General features: G+C 47.3%; 1 protein-coding gene across 3 annotated transcripts in view; it reads left to right on the forward strand.

Annotated features, from left to right (window-relative positions):
• mta1 (metastasis associated 1) overlaps positions 1-7,622 on the forward strand; it is a 248,579-nt gene extending 240,957 nt beyond the window's left edge. For all 3 annotated transcript variants that reach the window (XM_084338705.1, XM_084338706.1, XM_084338707.1), the window contains exon 17: positions 6,966-7,622. Coding sequence is in view for 1 of the 3 variants with exons in the window: in XM_084338707.1 (XP_084194833.1) it covers positions 6,966-6,977 (12 nt within the window). In the remaining 2 variants the exon portion in view is untranslated. The remainder of the gene's footprint in view (positions 1-6,965) is intronic.
• The last annotated feature ends 6,865 nt before the right edge of the window (positions 7,623-14,487 follow it).

Below are 14,487 nucleotides of genomic sequence, written 5' to 3' on the forward strand. Positions count from 1 at the left end.
GAGGTTAGACTAGTGTATTCCTGGCGTTTTTTTATACGTTTTTGACGACGTATCATGTCCTATCTAAACAGAAACGCGTTTTTTGGCGTTTTTTTGTGGATACGGCTGAAACGCAAAATTGTGTTTGCGTTTGGAGATACGCAAAAAAAACGCCAGGAATACAGCGTGTAGTCAGCACGGAGCAGTTGTTGCGAAAACGCCCATGCGCAGTAGATACCATCTGCGTGCCCTTCCGGTGACAGCAGAGTGTGTGTGTGTGTGTGTTTGGGACAGAGCTCCGTGTCCCAAATAGCTTCAGCTACCATGTGTTGTCAAGTTATTGTTATAAGGACCCCAGTCCAAGCTACAACAGTCTGCATTCCCTTAACAATTGTTTGTATTGAGCCGTATTGTATTGTACCCATATGCAATATGTTAAATAAAGTTTACATCCATTCATTCTGCTAGCATTACCGATTGCATGAACTGGCTAACGTGAGCTATCAGGATTCAGACCCTGTTAGCTCAGAGTTCCTCTTTCAACTTAACAAGCATTAAACAAAATGGCCCAGTCATCTATTCACCTTTGTTTAATACACACAGCGTTGTCTCTAATGTTATCTAACTACTGATAGCTCGCGATATCATCAGTTTCGTGCTGGCTAAGTAGCGTGAGCTAACGTTAGCTTCTAGCCACAATGCTATAGTTATAATGGCATACTCCATTGACGTTAGCATGCAGCTAACAATGCTACCGATCGTTTTTAGACTAAACTATCTGCTCTTGGTGGTCACTTGTGTTGATGTTAGTTTTGTTTCATCAACAAATGACAGGCAGAACACACAGTGAATGTATCCGTTTTGTTTATTGCACTTTTATTAGGCTTTGCTGAAAAAAGAATTGCTGCATTGAGTGAGCAAGCAAGATGGTGGCGCGGCATAGGCGCCTGCCTTATTGACATTTCTTTGCTGGAGCTTCCACCAGGAAGTGTATTGGCACATTCGTTCTGATTGGTTGAAATTGCCTTCATGTTTGCCACCTACTGCCACCTACTGCTTTGGCAGTGTACTACATCAGTGTGCTTGGCTGACAAAAACGGAAAAAAAACGAAAGTGTGACTCGAGGCGCATGACGTCGCGGCGATACGCGGCGATGCGTATAAGAAAACAATACGAAGATGATACGAAAGGTGTAACCTCAGCCTTAGATGCAGCGAGAGAAGGAAGAAGCCTCAGAGTCGATGATGATGATGGTGATGATGGTGATGATGATGATGATGATGTCACAGGGGGTCACTGGGCGTTGAAAGCTCTAGAACTCCAAGATGGTAATTCTGAAGAAAGTTTTGGAAAAGCCTCACTCCGCAGTTCTCAGCCTTAAAAAGGTGGTTGTGTGTATACTGACCCTATACTGACCCTATACTGACCCTATACTGACCCTATACTGACCCTATACTGACCCTATACTGACCCTATACTGACCCTATACTGACCCTACACTGACCCTACACTGACCCTACACTGACCCTATACTGACCCTATACTGACCCTATACTGACCCTATACTGACCCTATACTGACCCTATACTGACCCTATACTGACCCTACCAAGTCTAAGATGAGATCAGATGTTCCTTTATTGATGTGGGCGTCATAGCAGCATGGGGGAGGGGGGAGGGGAGGTACGGGCAGGGGGGAGGGGGGAGGGGGGGTACGGGCAGGGGGGAGGGGAGGTACAGCATGGTGGAGGGGGGAGGGGAGGTACGGGCAGGGGAATAGTAGAAAGACATAAATAGGTTAGTATATTAGGACAAGTGCATGACAGTAAGGTTAGTACTAGAAGAATATGGGTCACTTTCAGGTTATAAATGAAATATTCAGACTCAAATAGTTACCTTTAACTACAATCCTCCCAACCATATTAGAGGGAAATTTAAACTGAAATGGGAAGTAGACTCATTAAATTACCTGGGAGTTAATCTGCCAAGGGATGTCTCGAGATCATTTTATCTCAATTACGGCCCTTTGAATGTAAAACTGAAAGTCAGATATATTCAGACGGAGCCTCCGGGGTGGACTCACTCACTTAAGATGAACATGATCCTACCAAGATTGTTATATTTGTCTCAGACCCTCCCAGTGGAGATATCCACTAAGCAATTCATTGATTGGGATAGATTAACATCGAGGGGAAAAAAAAAAACAGAATCAGATATAAAAAACGCTACAGATAAGAAAAGAAAAGGGGGGAATGAGCCTTCCATGCCATGAATGAATGAATGAATGAAAACTTTATTTAACAGATTGCAGAATGGGTACAATACAGTACGGCTCAAGGGATTATTATTATGCAGCTCAACTAAGGCCAATAGTATGTTGGTGTTCTCCATTGTACTCTGCAAGATGGAAGGAAATTGAGTGTGCAATGACAGATGGGGTTCAATTAGCAGCAATAGTGGCAGATAGTGAATTGATAAACAACATGACAAAAAAAACACTCCCTGGATTAATGTAGCGCTGAGACTTTGGCAGGACCCGGTAAAGTGGTGTGGTGAGAGAGGACCTCTTAGACTGTTGAGATGGTGTGCATACCATTCCCATTTCCCTCCCAACAAAACGGATGGTAGATTTAAAGGGTGGGTAGAAAAAGGCCTTGCAAATTATTTAACTTTTGTCCACAAGGGGGGGGTATTCCAGAGCTTTGAATCTCCACAGAGAATACACGTTCTGGAACAAAACGATTTCTTTGGATATCTTCAGGTCCGACATTATTTCAATCAGAATTTAGGGGGAGCAATAGAAATGGGAGAATCAGGAATTATGGACGTGTTTACATCAGCAAGCAGATCATCAAAATGTAATAAAAATAAAAATGTGTGAAGTCTAAGGGAAAGATGTGAAATGATAAAAGGACATGATTGTTTTCAAGAATAACTGCTGTATTATGATTGTAATAATTGTGAATGAAGAATGCAGAAACCAATGACCATCTTGGGGGTGGGGGGAATAATACAACACAAGGTGCACAATTTACACAAACAGAAATAGTACTGCAAACAGTACTACACATATAACAATACAAAATACAACAGAAAAATAAGATGCACAGTTGAAATAGAAGCACAGATGTACGGGTCAACCTGAAGGAAAAGCAAGACAACACATAACCTCGTTCCCAGTTGTATCTCCTCCGTGATAAGGCTGTTTCCCCGAAGCCTGTTTTTGGGATTCGAACTTCGTCAGGGTTTTTCGAAAATTTACAAATAATCTTTTTAATAAATATATATATATACCGGTATATATATATATATTTTTTTTTTGTATATCCTCAAACTAAATCCTCAATTTGAATAAAGTGATTAATCTGATTAAATGAGTCTTTTTGTCTTTTACTAAATCAACTGTCCAGCCCCAGACCCAGCCCAGGGAGAAGCCCCAGCCCAACTAAATCAATTAAATCAACTTTCTAATGAATATAACTAATCAGTTTCTTTTAATACTATAATAATAGTGTAGCCTAATCTTTATCTGCAACTGTGAAGAAAAACCCCATTGGTGTAAACAGAATAACATTTTTTTTTTTTTTTTTTTTAGTTTTTATAAAAAATATAAAATTCTAATGTTGATTTAGAATTCGAATGCCAACGCAACGAACAAAGGTTTGAACGTTCGGGCTCAGCCCTACTCCGTGAGATAAAGACTGGTAAAGCACTACGGCTGAAAGTGTCTGTGGGGTAGAATTCCCGGTGTATGTACTTCCCCTGGAAGCCGCCTCCGAACGGACCAAACTGTTCCCCAAACCCTGTCGGCAAACAAGCTAGAACGTCCCGGTCATGTAGTAAATTCTTCAGGCAAAGCCGCTGCAGTGGCTTAAACGAGGAAATATTGTGCACTTCACACGTTTCTATAATTGTTTTGTCGAAACCGGAACGCCTGTAGCCGGTACTTCCGTTTACACACTTTAGGAGGCATATCTTTACCAGCCTAGAGAACACACAACAAAAGAAATACAGCAATAGCATTTGTTTTCTAACCCCCAACCCCCCATCCCCCCCACCACCTCACACCTTATGGACACAACGAACAGTTGTCATTATAGTCGTCGCTTGTTTCCAGTGTAGAATGTGTTCACCGTGAGCAGCTCCATGTGTTCACCGTGGGCAGCTCCATGTGTTCACCGTGGGCAGCTCCATGTGTTCACCGTGGGCAGCTCCATGTGTTCACCGTGGGCAGCCCGGAGCTCCATGTGTTCACCGTGGGCAGCCCGGAGCTCCATGTGTTCACCGTGGGCAGCCCGGAGCTCCATGTGTTCACCGTGGGCAGCTCCATGTGTTCACCGTGGGCAGCCCGGAGCTCCATGTGTTCACCGTGGGCAGCCCGGAGCTCCATGTGTTCACCGTGGGCAGCCCGGAGCTCCATGTGTTCACCGTGGGCAGCCCGGAGCTCCATGTGTTCACCGTGGGCAGCTCCATGTGTTCACCGTGGGCAGCCCGGAGCTCCATGTGTTCACCGTGGGCAGCCCGGAGCTCCATGTGTTCACCGTGGGCAGCCCGGAGCTCCATGTGTTCACCGTGGGCAGCCCGGAGCTCCATGTGTTCACCGTGGGCAGCCCGGAGCTCCATGTGTTCACCGTGGGCAGCCCGGAGCTCCATGTGTTCACCGTGGGCAGCCCGGAGCTCCATGTGTTCACCGTGGGCAGCCCGGAGCTCCATATGTTCACCGTGGGCAGCCCGGAGCTCCATGTGTTCACCGTGGGCAGCTCGGAGCTCCATGTGTTCACCGTGGGCAGCTCCATGTGTTCACCGTGGGCAGCCCGGAGCTCCATATGTTCACCGTGGGCAGCCCGGAGCTCCATGTGTTCACCGTGGGCAGCCCGGAGCTCCATGTGTTCACCGTGGGCAGCCCGGAGCTCCATATGTTCACTGTGGGCAGCTCGGAGCTCCATGTGTTCACCGTGGGCAGCTCCATGTGTTCACCGTGGGCAGCTCCATGTGTTCACCGTGGGCAGCCCGGAGCTCCATGTGTTCACCGTGGGCAGCCCGGAGCTCCATGTGTTCACCGTGGGCAGCTCCATGTGTTCACCGTGGGCAGCCCGGAGCTCCATGTGTTCACCGTGGGCAGCCCGGAGCTCCATGTGTTCACCGTGGGCAGCCCGGAGCTCCATGTGTTCACCGTGGGCAGCCCGGAGCTCCATGCCTGCTGTGTCTATTAAGTCAACAGGCCATCTTTGTATGTTTCCATCTACAAGCCATCAGCCGGGGGGCCGGCCGCGTGAATTTTATTTTAGGCAACCAACTTGTGTTCAGCGTTTCTCTGATTGGCCACTACGCCCATGTGACCGCGGCAGGGCGAGAGAGCGACAGTGCGGAAATAGGCTGCATTCTATTGCCATTCTCTGCGACAAACTCTAACCTTAACCAACTCCGAAACAATGCCTAACCTTAACCCTAACCTTAACCAACTCCGAAACAATGCCTAACCTTAACCCTTCTAACCTTAACCAACTCCGAAACAATGCCTAACCTTAACCCTTCTAACCTTAACCAACTCCGAAACAATGCCTAACCTTAACCCTTCTAACCTTAACCAACTCCGAAACAATGCCTAACCTTAACCCTTCTAACCTTAACCAACTCCGAAAGAATATTGCCACGCTCTAAGACAAACTCTAACCTTAACCAACTCCGAAACAGCGCCTAACCTTAACCCTAACCTTACTTAACCGGCGAAAGAATGCACGTAAAAAAAAGAAAAAGAAATTGAAGGGATTCGAACTTGTCACCAACGCACCGCAGGATCCACAGCAAGGCGGCAAACCAGTTGAGCTAGCCGTCGATGTTGAAAGAGGGGGAATTACGGCTACATAATGCTGCCGCGGCAGAGCTCCGGGGGCGTGGCTAGACAAAAGTTGGTTGCCTTAAATAATTACGCGGGCCGGCCGGCCACAGACGTCGCCACTCATTGTCAATTGACACCATAAACCGTCCCTTCAAAATGGCTTAAAGAAAAAAAAATGTCATCAATACGTTCTCATTTTATGGCATCTTGAATATAAGCGTTATAAGGGATTTCGGCTGGGATATTTCCTGGAAGGCGAGATACAGGCCGCTAAGCTAGTAACGTTAAATCCAATGGCATTTCGGCCCTACAGAAGCTAGAGTTAAAAATCAAACTGCATATGATCGGTATGATGGTCCACCATGAATGCATGAAAGGGGGGGCGGGGCGGGGGACCTCGTTTCTGATGATTGATTACCAATAACCGCGTTAGCCTCAGTAGCCACATTCGCTGATCGGGTGGATGGCTATCATAACAAGGTCTGATCAGCATGTAATTTACGTGAAAAATATCTTACCGTGGGCCGGTTGGATCCCTCAAAGGATTTCCCAGTTATCGATCGCCATCTGGTAGATCGATATGTCCATTGGCTGATGATATATCCCTTTACTGCGTACTGAAATCCGCGTCCCAAAACGTATTCCGTGTAACAGGCTATAGGCATTGCTTCATGTTAGCAGAAAACTACATTGGAGATCCAGAAAAAACAAAGACAACTTCTGCCACAGGGAACACTGCATTATCGAGATAGCGCCCCTAAGAGGATCTGGCCAGTAATGCACTTTTTCGAATTCAAAGAGTAGGGTACTTCTGCAGTGCTGCTCGGTGACATCGAGTATGTTATTAAAATGGAATAAAGGCCAAAACCTCAACCGTTGGATTCGAAACACGGACATCTCCGTGGTCGGGCGCCATTGTGTTAATGAATTTATCATTGAAAAACTTTTGGCGGGTCCGAAATTAACGTTGTTGTTTACATTACGTTGCGTTGCATGTATCCCCCCTCCCTACTCCCCATTTCCCGCCACGTGGAACGCACCCGATTGGATAAAGGACACGCTGGTGCTCTAGTGCGACATCTAGTGGCTGAACCGTTTATCTATAGCACCTTTAAAACCCCTTGTTTTTGTGTTTCACTTCTCCACAGTGGGGCAAATGAACATGGAAAGAAAGGCGTTTTCCTTCTGGACTGGCTGAAGGCGGCTGAAGGCGGCGGGGAGAGGGCGGACGAGGCGGCGAGCCACCGGGCGCTTCTGGGGTCGGCATGAGGTCGTCCGTCTGGCAAAGACCAACCGGTAGTATTTGGGGAAAACCGCGCTCGGCTGTGGCCAATGGGAGAGAGGATGAACCTGACTGTACAGGACTGTGTTTATTACTTACATTTCTTGTTATTACTGTTCATTGTAATTATTACAATAATGTATTATTATTGTTATTATTATTATAATTTCTTTGTTGTTGTTTTTTTTTATTTTTTTTTTATACCATCTATAACTCGGACGCTTATCAGTTAATTGTTGATGAAACAATGAAACTCGTGAAGTTTCGTGAAAAATGCTTGCAAAAACCCTGTGGAAAGGGGCGGAAGGACTGTAATATAAGCCACTTGCATCTTTTTTTTTGTTTTCTTTTTTTGTTTTTTTTAACAAGTTATATTCTGCAAGGAGACCAGCTTTTATTTCAATGACATAAGTAACTCCTTGTCTTGTGTTTTATTACGAGGCTTTCTGGGATTCTTCTGTTGTGTGAGCCGGCCGAGAGGTTTAACTTATTGAGAAAGACTTGCTGTTTTTTCTACCTTTTTCACAAGTAATGCATCTATGCTTCAATGATGTAATTAAACAGAGAATTGATTTTCCTTCTCCTTTGTGATATCTGTGGATGGCCTGGGGGGGGGGGGGGGGGCTCTTCCCTTAACACATTGACCGCCAGCAGCAGGGGGCGCTGATCCCCCTTCAGCGCCAGGTCTTTATTCAATGGATATAGTTTTAGACTGTGACATTTGCGAGTGCTTAAAATATATCTTATATTATATATATGGGTCTAATAACGCCGTCGACTGTCAGTGAGTTGCTTCCAGTCAACATGCCCAAAACAGATAGTTTTTTCATCCGTACATTAACGTTTTATATCGTTTTGAATAGAGTATGGTTTGGGTGCTTTTGAGTAATTACAGGAAAAAGACGAGAAAAAGGCATGTAATCCAGTCATCACGTTGTAATTTTTCGGCTGATTATCTAATCACCCTGAAATCAACGCTAGATTATCATTATTATATCTCATCGTGCATACATGAAATTACCGTCATAGCGGGGCACCCCCCCCCCCACCACAGTCAACTGTAATAAGCACATACACCTAAACACAGATAGCTTTGATCGCGGTGGAAATAAATATCCGATCAATGATAAAATGTATATATAGTGTTCTTACCTTGTATCTGATGTAATGCAAAAGAAATAATCCAATTATCTGATCACCATTCCAAATACTGCTTGTGGAGGTCCGTACCACATTACCGACCGTTACCTATGGGCGGGCGGGCGGGGTTACTGTTGCATGCCATCGTTGTATAGACCTGGCTCGCCTGAGTATTTAAACCCCGCCCGCCCGGCTCAGATCAGCTCCTAAAACACACCAGCCCATTTCAAATGGGATGCAATAGCTCCGCCTGGCAGTAGAGGGCGATGTTGACCGTCTGCCAGCTCAGACAGGGTCTGAAGGGGATACCAGAGGCTGCAGCTATGAATTATGAATAGATATAGCGAATAAACGAAATAACGATCCCAACTCGTTTCTGGCGCTGAACGCATGGCGGGCAATAATGAGTTAACTCGTTTTTGGTGCAGATTGTGTTAACTCACTGACTGCCAAAAATGTGTATATTCGTCTTTGGCGCCCATGAGTTGAACGCCAAAAAACTAGTATATTCGTTTTATGTTTTTATTTTTATTTATTATGATACTAGACACTGTCCCACACCTTGTGTATGTATTTGGAAACACTGTGATAATGATCGAATCCAGATAGGTGGCAGTGTCGCCTACCTTTTGAGTACATCTGGGCTGGTCTCCTGTGGGGGATATGCACTCGGGACAGCAAACCGACTCGGTAATGGTGATCGTGTGTAGCGGAGATTATTATGAAGAGGGAAACAAGGTGAGGATCCATCGATAAGGTGCATTTTCACCAGACTACGTTGGACTCGTTTGCATTTCTGGTAAATCATAAAAACACTAAAGCCAAACCGGCCGAGGATGCAACGTTATCTGTTCACCGCGCCGCAGTAGTCGCCGGAGCACGTCCAGAGCCTGAATGTTTCACTGAAATGTTCAGCGATAGCGACACAGACAGCGAGATTACAGAGTCAGACGGTCGGACCCAGATGAGCCGGAAATGGATGCCAGGTCGAGAAGCAGGTAAGAACACCCGTCGTGGTTTTGTGAATAGAACAATCTATGTATCAACATGAGGCATTGGCCCTTTGACCTGGAAATGTATTAGTGTCGGGCAAAAAGCACGAACTGCGACATGCTTCACAAAATACGCGATATCTCTCTTCCTAGAAAATTTGCAGGGATTTTTGGGAAATGGCCACTCTTTAGCCTGGGATTGCGCAGGAACGGATGTATGTAGAAATAAACAGTTTGTTCCCTGTTGGAGTATAAATATTGCCTTTTCAAATGAGCCATAGTATGTCTCCGTAGCTATAATATAGAATGTACGATGGCTCTACAAACGACGTTAAAACGGTCTGAAACGCTGACGCCAGGAATAGAGATGGGAAAACAGCGTTGGCAGTCGATGAGTTAAAGGTAGAGATATTTCACCCAACATACTTAGTTCAACGCGTGGGTTGCAGTACACCATCGGACCACTAGGTGGCTCTGCTGCGTTGTTTCCCTCGGCCAGTCTTTCTTCGATTGGTCCATGTTTGTAATGTAGTTCATCACCGTCCACGATGGAACGCTCCGACCGAGCCCCCTCAGATGATAAACGGTAAATACGGAGTACGTCAGAGGAACGTGTACACGGCCCAGCACAACCCAGCGGCCAATCACAGCTCTGCGCTGTCCACGTCCGCTCGCGTCCACTGACCATTACATCGGAGCTCGACGGGCTCGCCGCGACCTTCACGGCCATAAACCAGGTGGTCAGTCCGGTGCCTCGTGGAGGAGGAGCCGTCTGTGACTGGCCACGCTGTGGGGCGGCGCTCTGGTGTGGAGGAGGAGCCGTCTGTGACTGGCCACACTGTGGGGCGGCGCTCTGGTGTGGAGGAGGAGCCGTCTGTGACTGGCCACACTGTGGGGCGGCGCTCTGGTGTGGAGGAGGAGCCGTCTGTGACTGGCCACGCTGTGGGGCGGCGCTCTGGTGTGGAGGAGGAGCCGTCTGTGACTGGCCACGCTGTGGGGCGGCGCTCTGGTGTGGAGGAGGAGCCGTCTGTGACTGGCCACGCTGTGGGGCGGCGCTCTGGTGTGGAGGAGGAGCCGTCTGTGACTGGCCACGCTGTGGGGCGGCGCTCTGGTGTGGAGGAGGAGCCGTCTGTGACTGGCCACGCTGTGGGGCGGCGCTCTGGTGTGGAGGAGGAGCCGTCTGTGACTGGCCACGCTGTGGGGCGGCGCTCTGGTGTGGAGGAGGAGCCGTCTGTGACTGGCCACGCTGTGGGGCGGCGCTCTGGTGTGGAGGAGGAGCCGTCTGTGACTGGCCACACTGTGGGGCGGCGCTCTGGTGTGGAGGAGGAGCCGTCTGTGACTGGCCACGCTGTGGGGCGGCGCTCTGGTGTGGAGGAGGAGCCGTCTGTGACTGGCCACGCTGTGGGGCGGCGCTCTGGTGTGGAGGAGGAGCCGTCTGTGACTGGCCACGCTGTGGGGCGGCGCTCTGGTGTGGAGGAGGAGCCGTCTGTGACTGGCCACGCTGTGGGGCGGCGCTCTGGTGTGGAGGAGGAGCCGTCTGTGACTGGCCACACTGTGGGGCGGCGCTCTGGTGTGGAGGAGGAGCCGTCTGTGACTGGCCACACTGTGGGGCGGCGCTCTGGTGTGGAGGAGGAGCCGTCTGTGACTGGCCACGCTGTGGGGCGGCGCTCTGGTGTGGAGGAGGAGCCGTCTTTTGGGGGGGGGGGGGGGGGCAACTCTATGCAATAACAACTGCCGGAGCCGAACGCAATTACCCCCTTCAAAAGAAAGGGGACTCTGGGGATGCCCACTGTGTTCTGGGGATGCCCACTGTGTTCTGGGGATGCCCACTGTGTTCTGGGGATGCCCACTGTGTTCTGGGGATGCCCACTGTGTTCTGGGGATGCCCACTGTGTTCTGGGGATGCCCACTGTGTTCTGGGGATGCCCACTGTGTTTTCTGGGGATGCCCACTGTGTTCTGGGGATGCCCACTGTGTTTTCTGGGGATGCCCACTGTGTTCTGGGGATGCCCACTGTGTTCTGGGGATGCCCACTGTGTTTTCTGGGGATGCCCACTGTGTTCTGGGGATGCCCACTGTGTTTTCTGGGGATGCCCACTGTGTTCTGGGGATGCCCACTGTGTTCTGGGGATGCCCACTGTGTTTTCTGGGGATGCCCACTGTGTTTTGGGGGTGCCCACTGTGTTCTGGGGATACCCACTGTGTTCACTGTGTTCTGGGGATGCCCTTCTGGGGATGCCCACTGTGTTTTGGGGATGCCCACTGTGTTTTGGGGATGCCCACTGTGTTTGGCCCAGATGTTCCTAGGGACCTGAGTGACAGCGGCTCAGAGCAGTCGTTCTGGTGATCTGAAGGTTAGGGGCTCCTCGCCGGCGTCCAAGTGTCCTCGAGCAAGGCACTTAACCCCCGAACTGCCCCCGGTGAGCACCAAGTGTCCTCGAGCAAGGCACTTAACCCCCGAACTGCCCCCGGTGAGCACCAAGTGTCCTCGAGCGAGACACTTAACCCCCCGAGACACTTAACCCCCGAACTGCTCCCGGTGAGCAATAGGATCAACTGGTCGCCTCTGCTGTGAGTGTGTGAGTGACTGAGTGACCGGGTGAATGTGATGCGAGGCATAACTGTAAAGTGCTTTGGATAAAAGCTGCTATATAAATGCAGTCATTTTACCTGAGCTGAGCACTTGGGGAGTATCTGGGCTGAACCCAGTTGGCACTTGGCACTCAATACAGGTTTTCTTTTTATTAAACTTTTTATTTTTTTAAGCCCAAACGCGATTAGAAACCATTTCTCTCATTTGAATTCCTGTTCTGTAGAAGGGTAACCTGGCCCGGCAGCTGGCCACGTGAGAGGCCATCTTGTCAGGCTTCAGGTTATGCGGCTTGTGCCTGAAGCCACGGTGGTTCGTACCAATCAGCGTCCTTAGAGGAACGACTGGCAGCTGTGGTTTGAAACCTGCCAAGTGATCGCTGCCTATTATTTCCAAACCGTCTCAAAGGACCACTTCCCAGATGGTTCAGTGTCACGGCGCCGGCCCATCTGGCCGGTCAGGTTAGTTGGTAGAAAGGCAAACAAAAAGTACCGTAACAACAAAGCATCTTTTTGTATCGTATGTATTCCAAACTGCGTCCCACATATACAGCTGCATCTCAATACATTTGAATACCGAGGACAAGTTGAATAAAAAAAAAGTGAAAATCATATAATTTATATAGATTCATTACACAACACGGTGAAATATTTCAAGCCTTTATTCCTTTTAATTTTGATGATTATAGCGTACAGCTAATGAAAACCCCAAATTCAATATCTGAGAAAATTTGAATATTACATAAGACCAATAAAAAACTATATATATATATATATACATTACTGAAAAGTACTGCATGCACTCACTATAGGGAGGTGTAGTCTGACGTCACTGGTTGTTCCACCCGTACAGGGATTTATCATTGGGGAAATGGATTATCGGCTATTGTGACAATTCTGCCGCATGGAAATTGAAAAGCTTTCCATTTTTGCACAAAATGAGTTCCCTTCTATCACTAACATTATTGTTTAAGCATTTTTGGTTGAAATCAAATGTGGCGATTTATTTTTATGATTAATTGCGAATATTTTCATGTTGCACTAGTGGTGTAGCGATGCGACCTCGCAACGATTAATTTCGATTACGATTATTCGGGCAACGATTCAATGCATCATGAAATCTCTTCATTTGACCACGATTCGATACATTTTCGATACATTTTCAGTTAATCAGTTAATTCCCCAAAAAACTTTGAATACACAACATTTAATTAATGTGGCTGGGGGAACTGATTCACTCAGCATGAATATGGACTATAGGTCAATAAAAACAATACACAGCGGCCGGGTAGCACAGCAGACTAAGCGTCTGTCTACCACTGCAGAGACACTGGTATAGAATCCGGCTGTCAGCGTTGCCTCCGGCTTGGTCGGCCGTCATACTGACACAATTGGCAGAGTCAGCGGGAGGGAAGCCGGTGGGTGGTAATCTGGTCGTTGTAAACAGTGACTCCTACAGGTCGGTCAGGGCGCCTGCACAGCGAGGGAGGGAAATGGTGAGGGTAGTGTGACCTCCCACACGTTACACTTCACCAATGAGAGTCCTCGCTGCCAGGTGAAAAGAGGCTGCTGGCTGTCTCCCATGTCTCGGAGGAAGCATGTGATACACTTCAGGGCTCCCTAGACCGGCAAGTAGGGGGCACATGCGTGTAACGACCAGGAAGGGGATAATTGGCATAACGACTAAATTGGGATTGGAGGAAAATACAGAAAAAATAGCAGAAAAAGTGGATCAAAAAATAAATAAAAACAATACAAAAAAAATTATAAATAAAATAAAAAAACATTTATTTAGATTATAATCGATTCTAACATATTCAAATCGATGCATCGATTCTTTTTTTTATAAGTATTTTTATTGCACATTACTTTAGTTACATTCCATAATGATGCACACATGCAATCTTATTTTTTTCTTCAAAAACAATTGTACAGCGGCATATAACAAAAAAGATTCAAAATAAAAATAAACATTCTTTCTTTCCTTTGGCGGGTCTATACATACATATAAACAGGATAGTTAAATAAGCTCGATTTTTGCTGGGAAATAAAAAATAGACCAAAAAAATAAATAAAAATCAGAGCATTAGAAATCGATGCATCGATTCTAACACATTAGAAGGGAAAAAAAACGGCAATGACGTAACCACTACACCTCCCTATAGACCAGGAAGTAACCACTACACCTCCCTATAGACCAGGAAGTAACCACTACACCTCCCTATAGACCAGGAAGTAACCACTACACCTCCCTATAGACCAGGAAGTAACCACTACACCTCCCTATGGACCAGGAAGTAACCACTACACCTCCCTATAGACCAGGAAGTAACCACTACACCTCCCTATAGACCAGGAAGTAACCACTACACCTCCCTATAGACCAGGAAGTAACCACTACACCTCCCTATAGACCAGGAAGTAACCACTACACCTCCATATAGACCAGGAAGTAACCACTACACCTCCCTACTTGGTCGGGGGCTACTTTACTTTTTCATGAATCATTGCGGCGGAGGCAACCAATATATTTACTCAATAATCTAATTTATTGAGATGCACCTGTATATTATGCTTATTCTGACAAAGACTCGTTTCAAGCTTTGTCAGCAGAATAAACCTGCACAGATCCTGTACTGTGCCAGTGTTCCAATTCCATTGATTTAA

This window comes from Notolepis coatsorum (genome assembly GCF_963971535.1).
Source record: "Notolepis coatsorum genome assembly, contig: SCAFFOLD_295, whole genome shotgun sequence".
Classification (NCBI taxonomy): Eukaryota; Metazoa; Chordata; class Actinopteri; order Aulopiformes; family Paralepididae; genus Notolepis; species Notolepis coatsorum.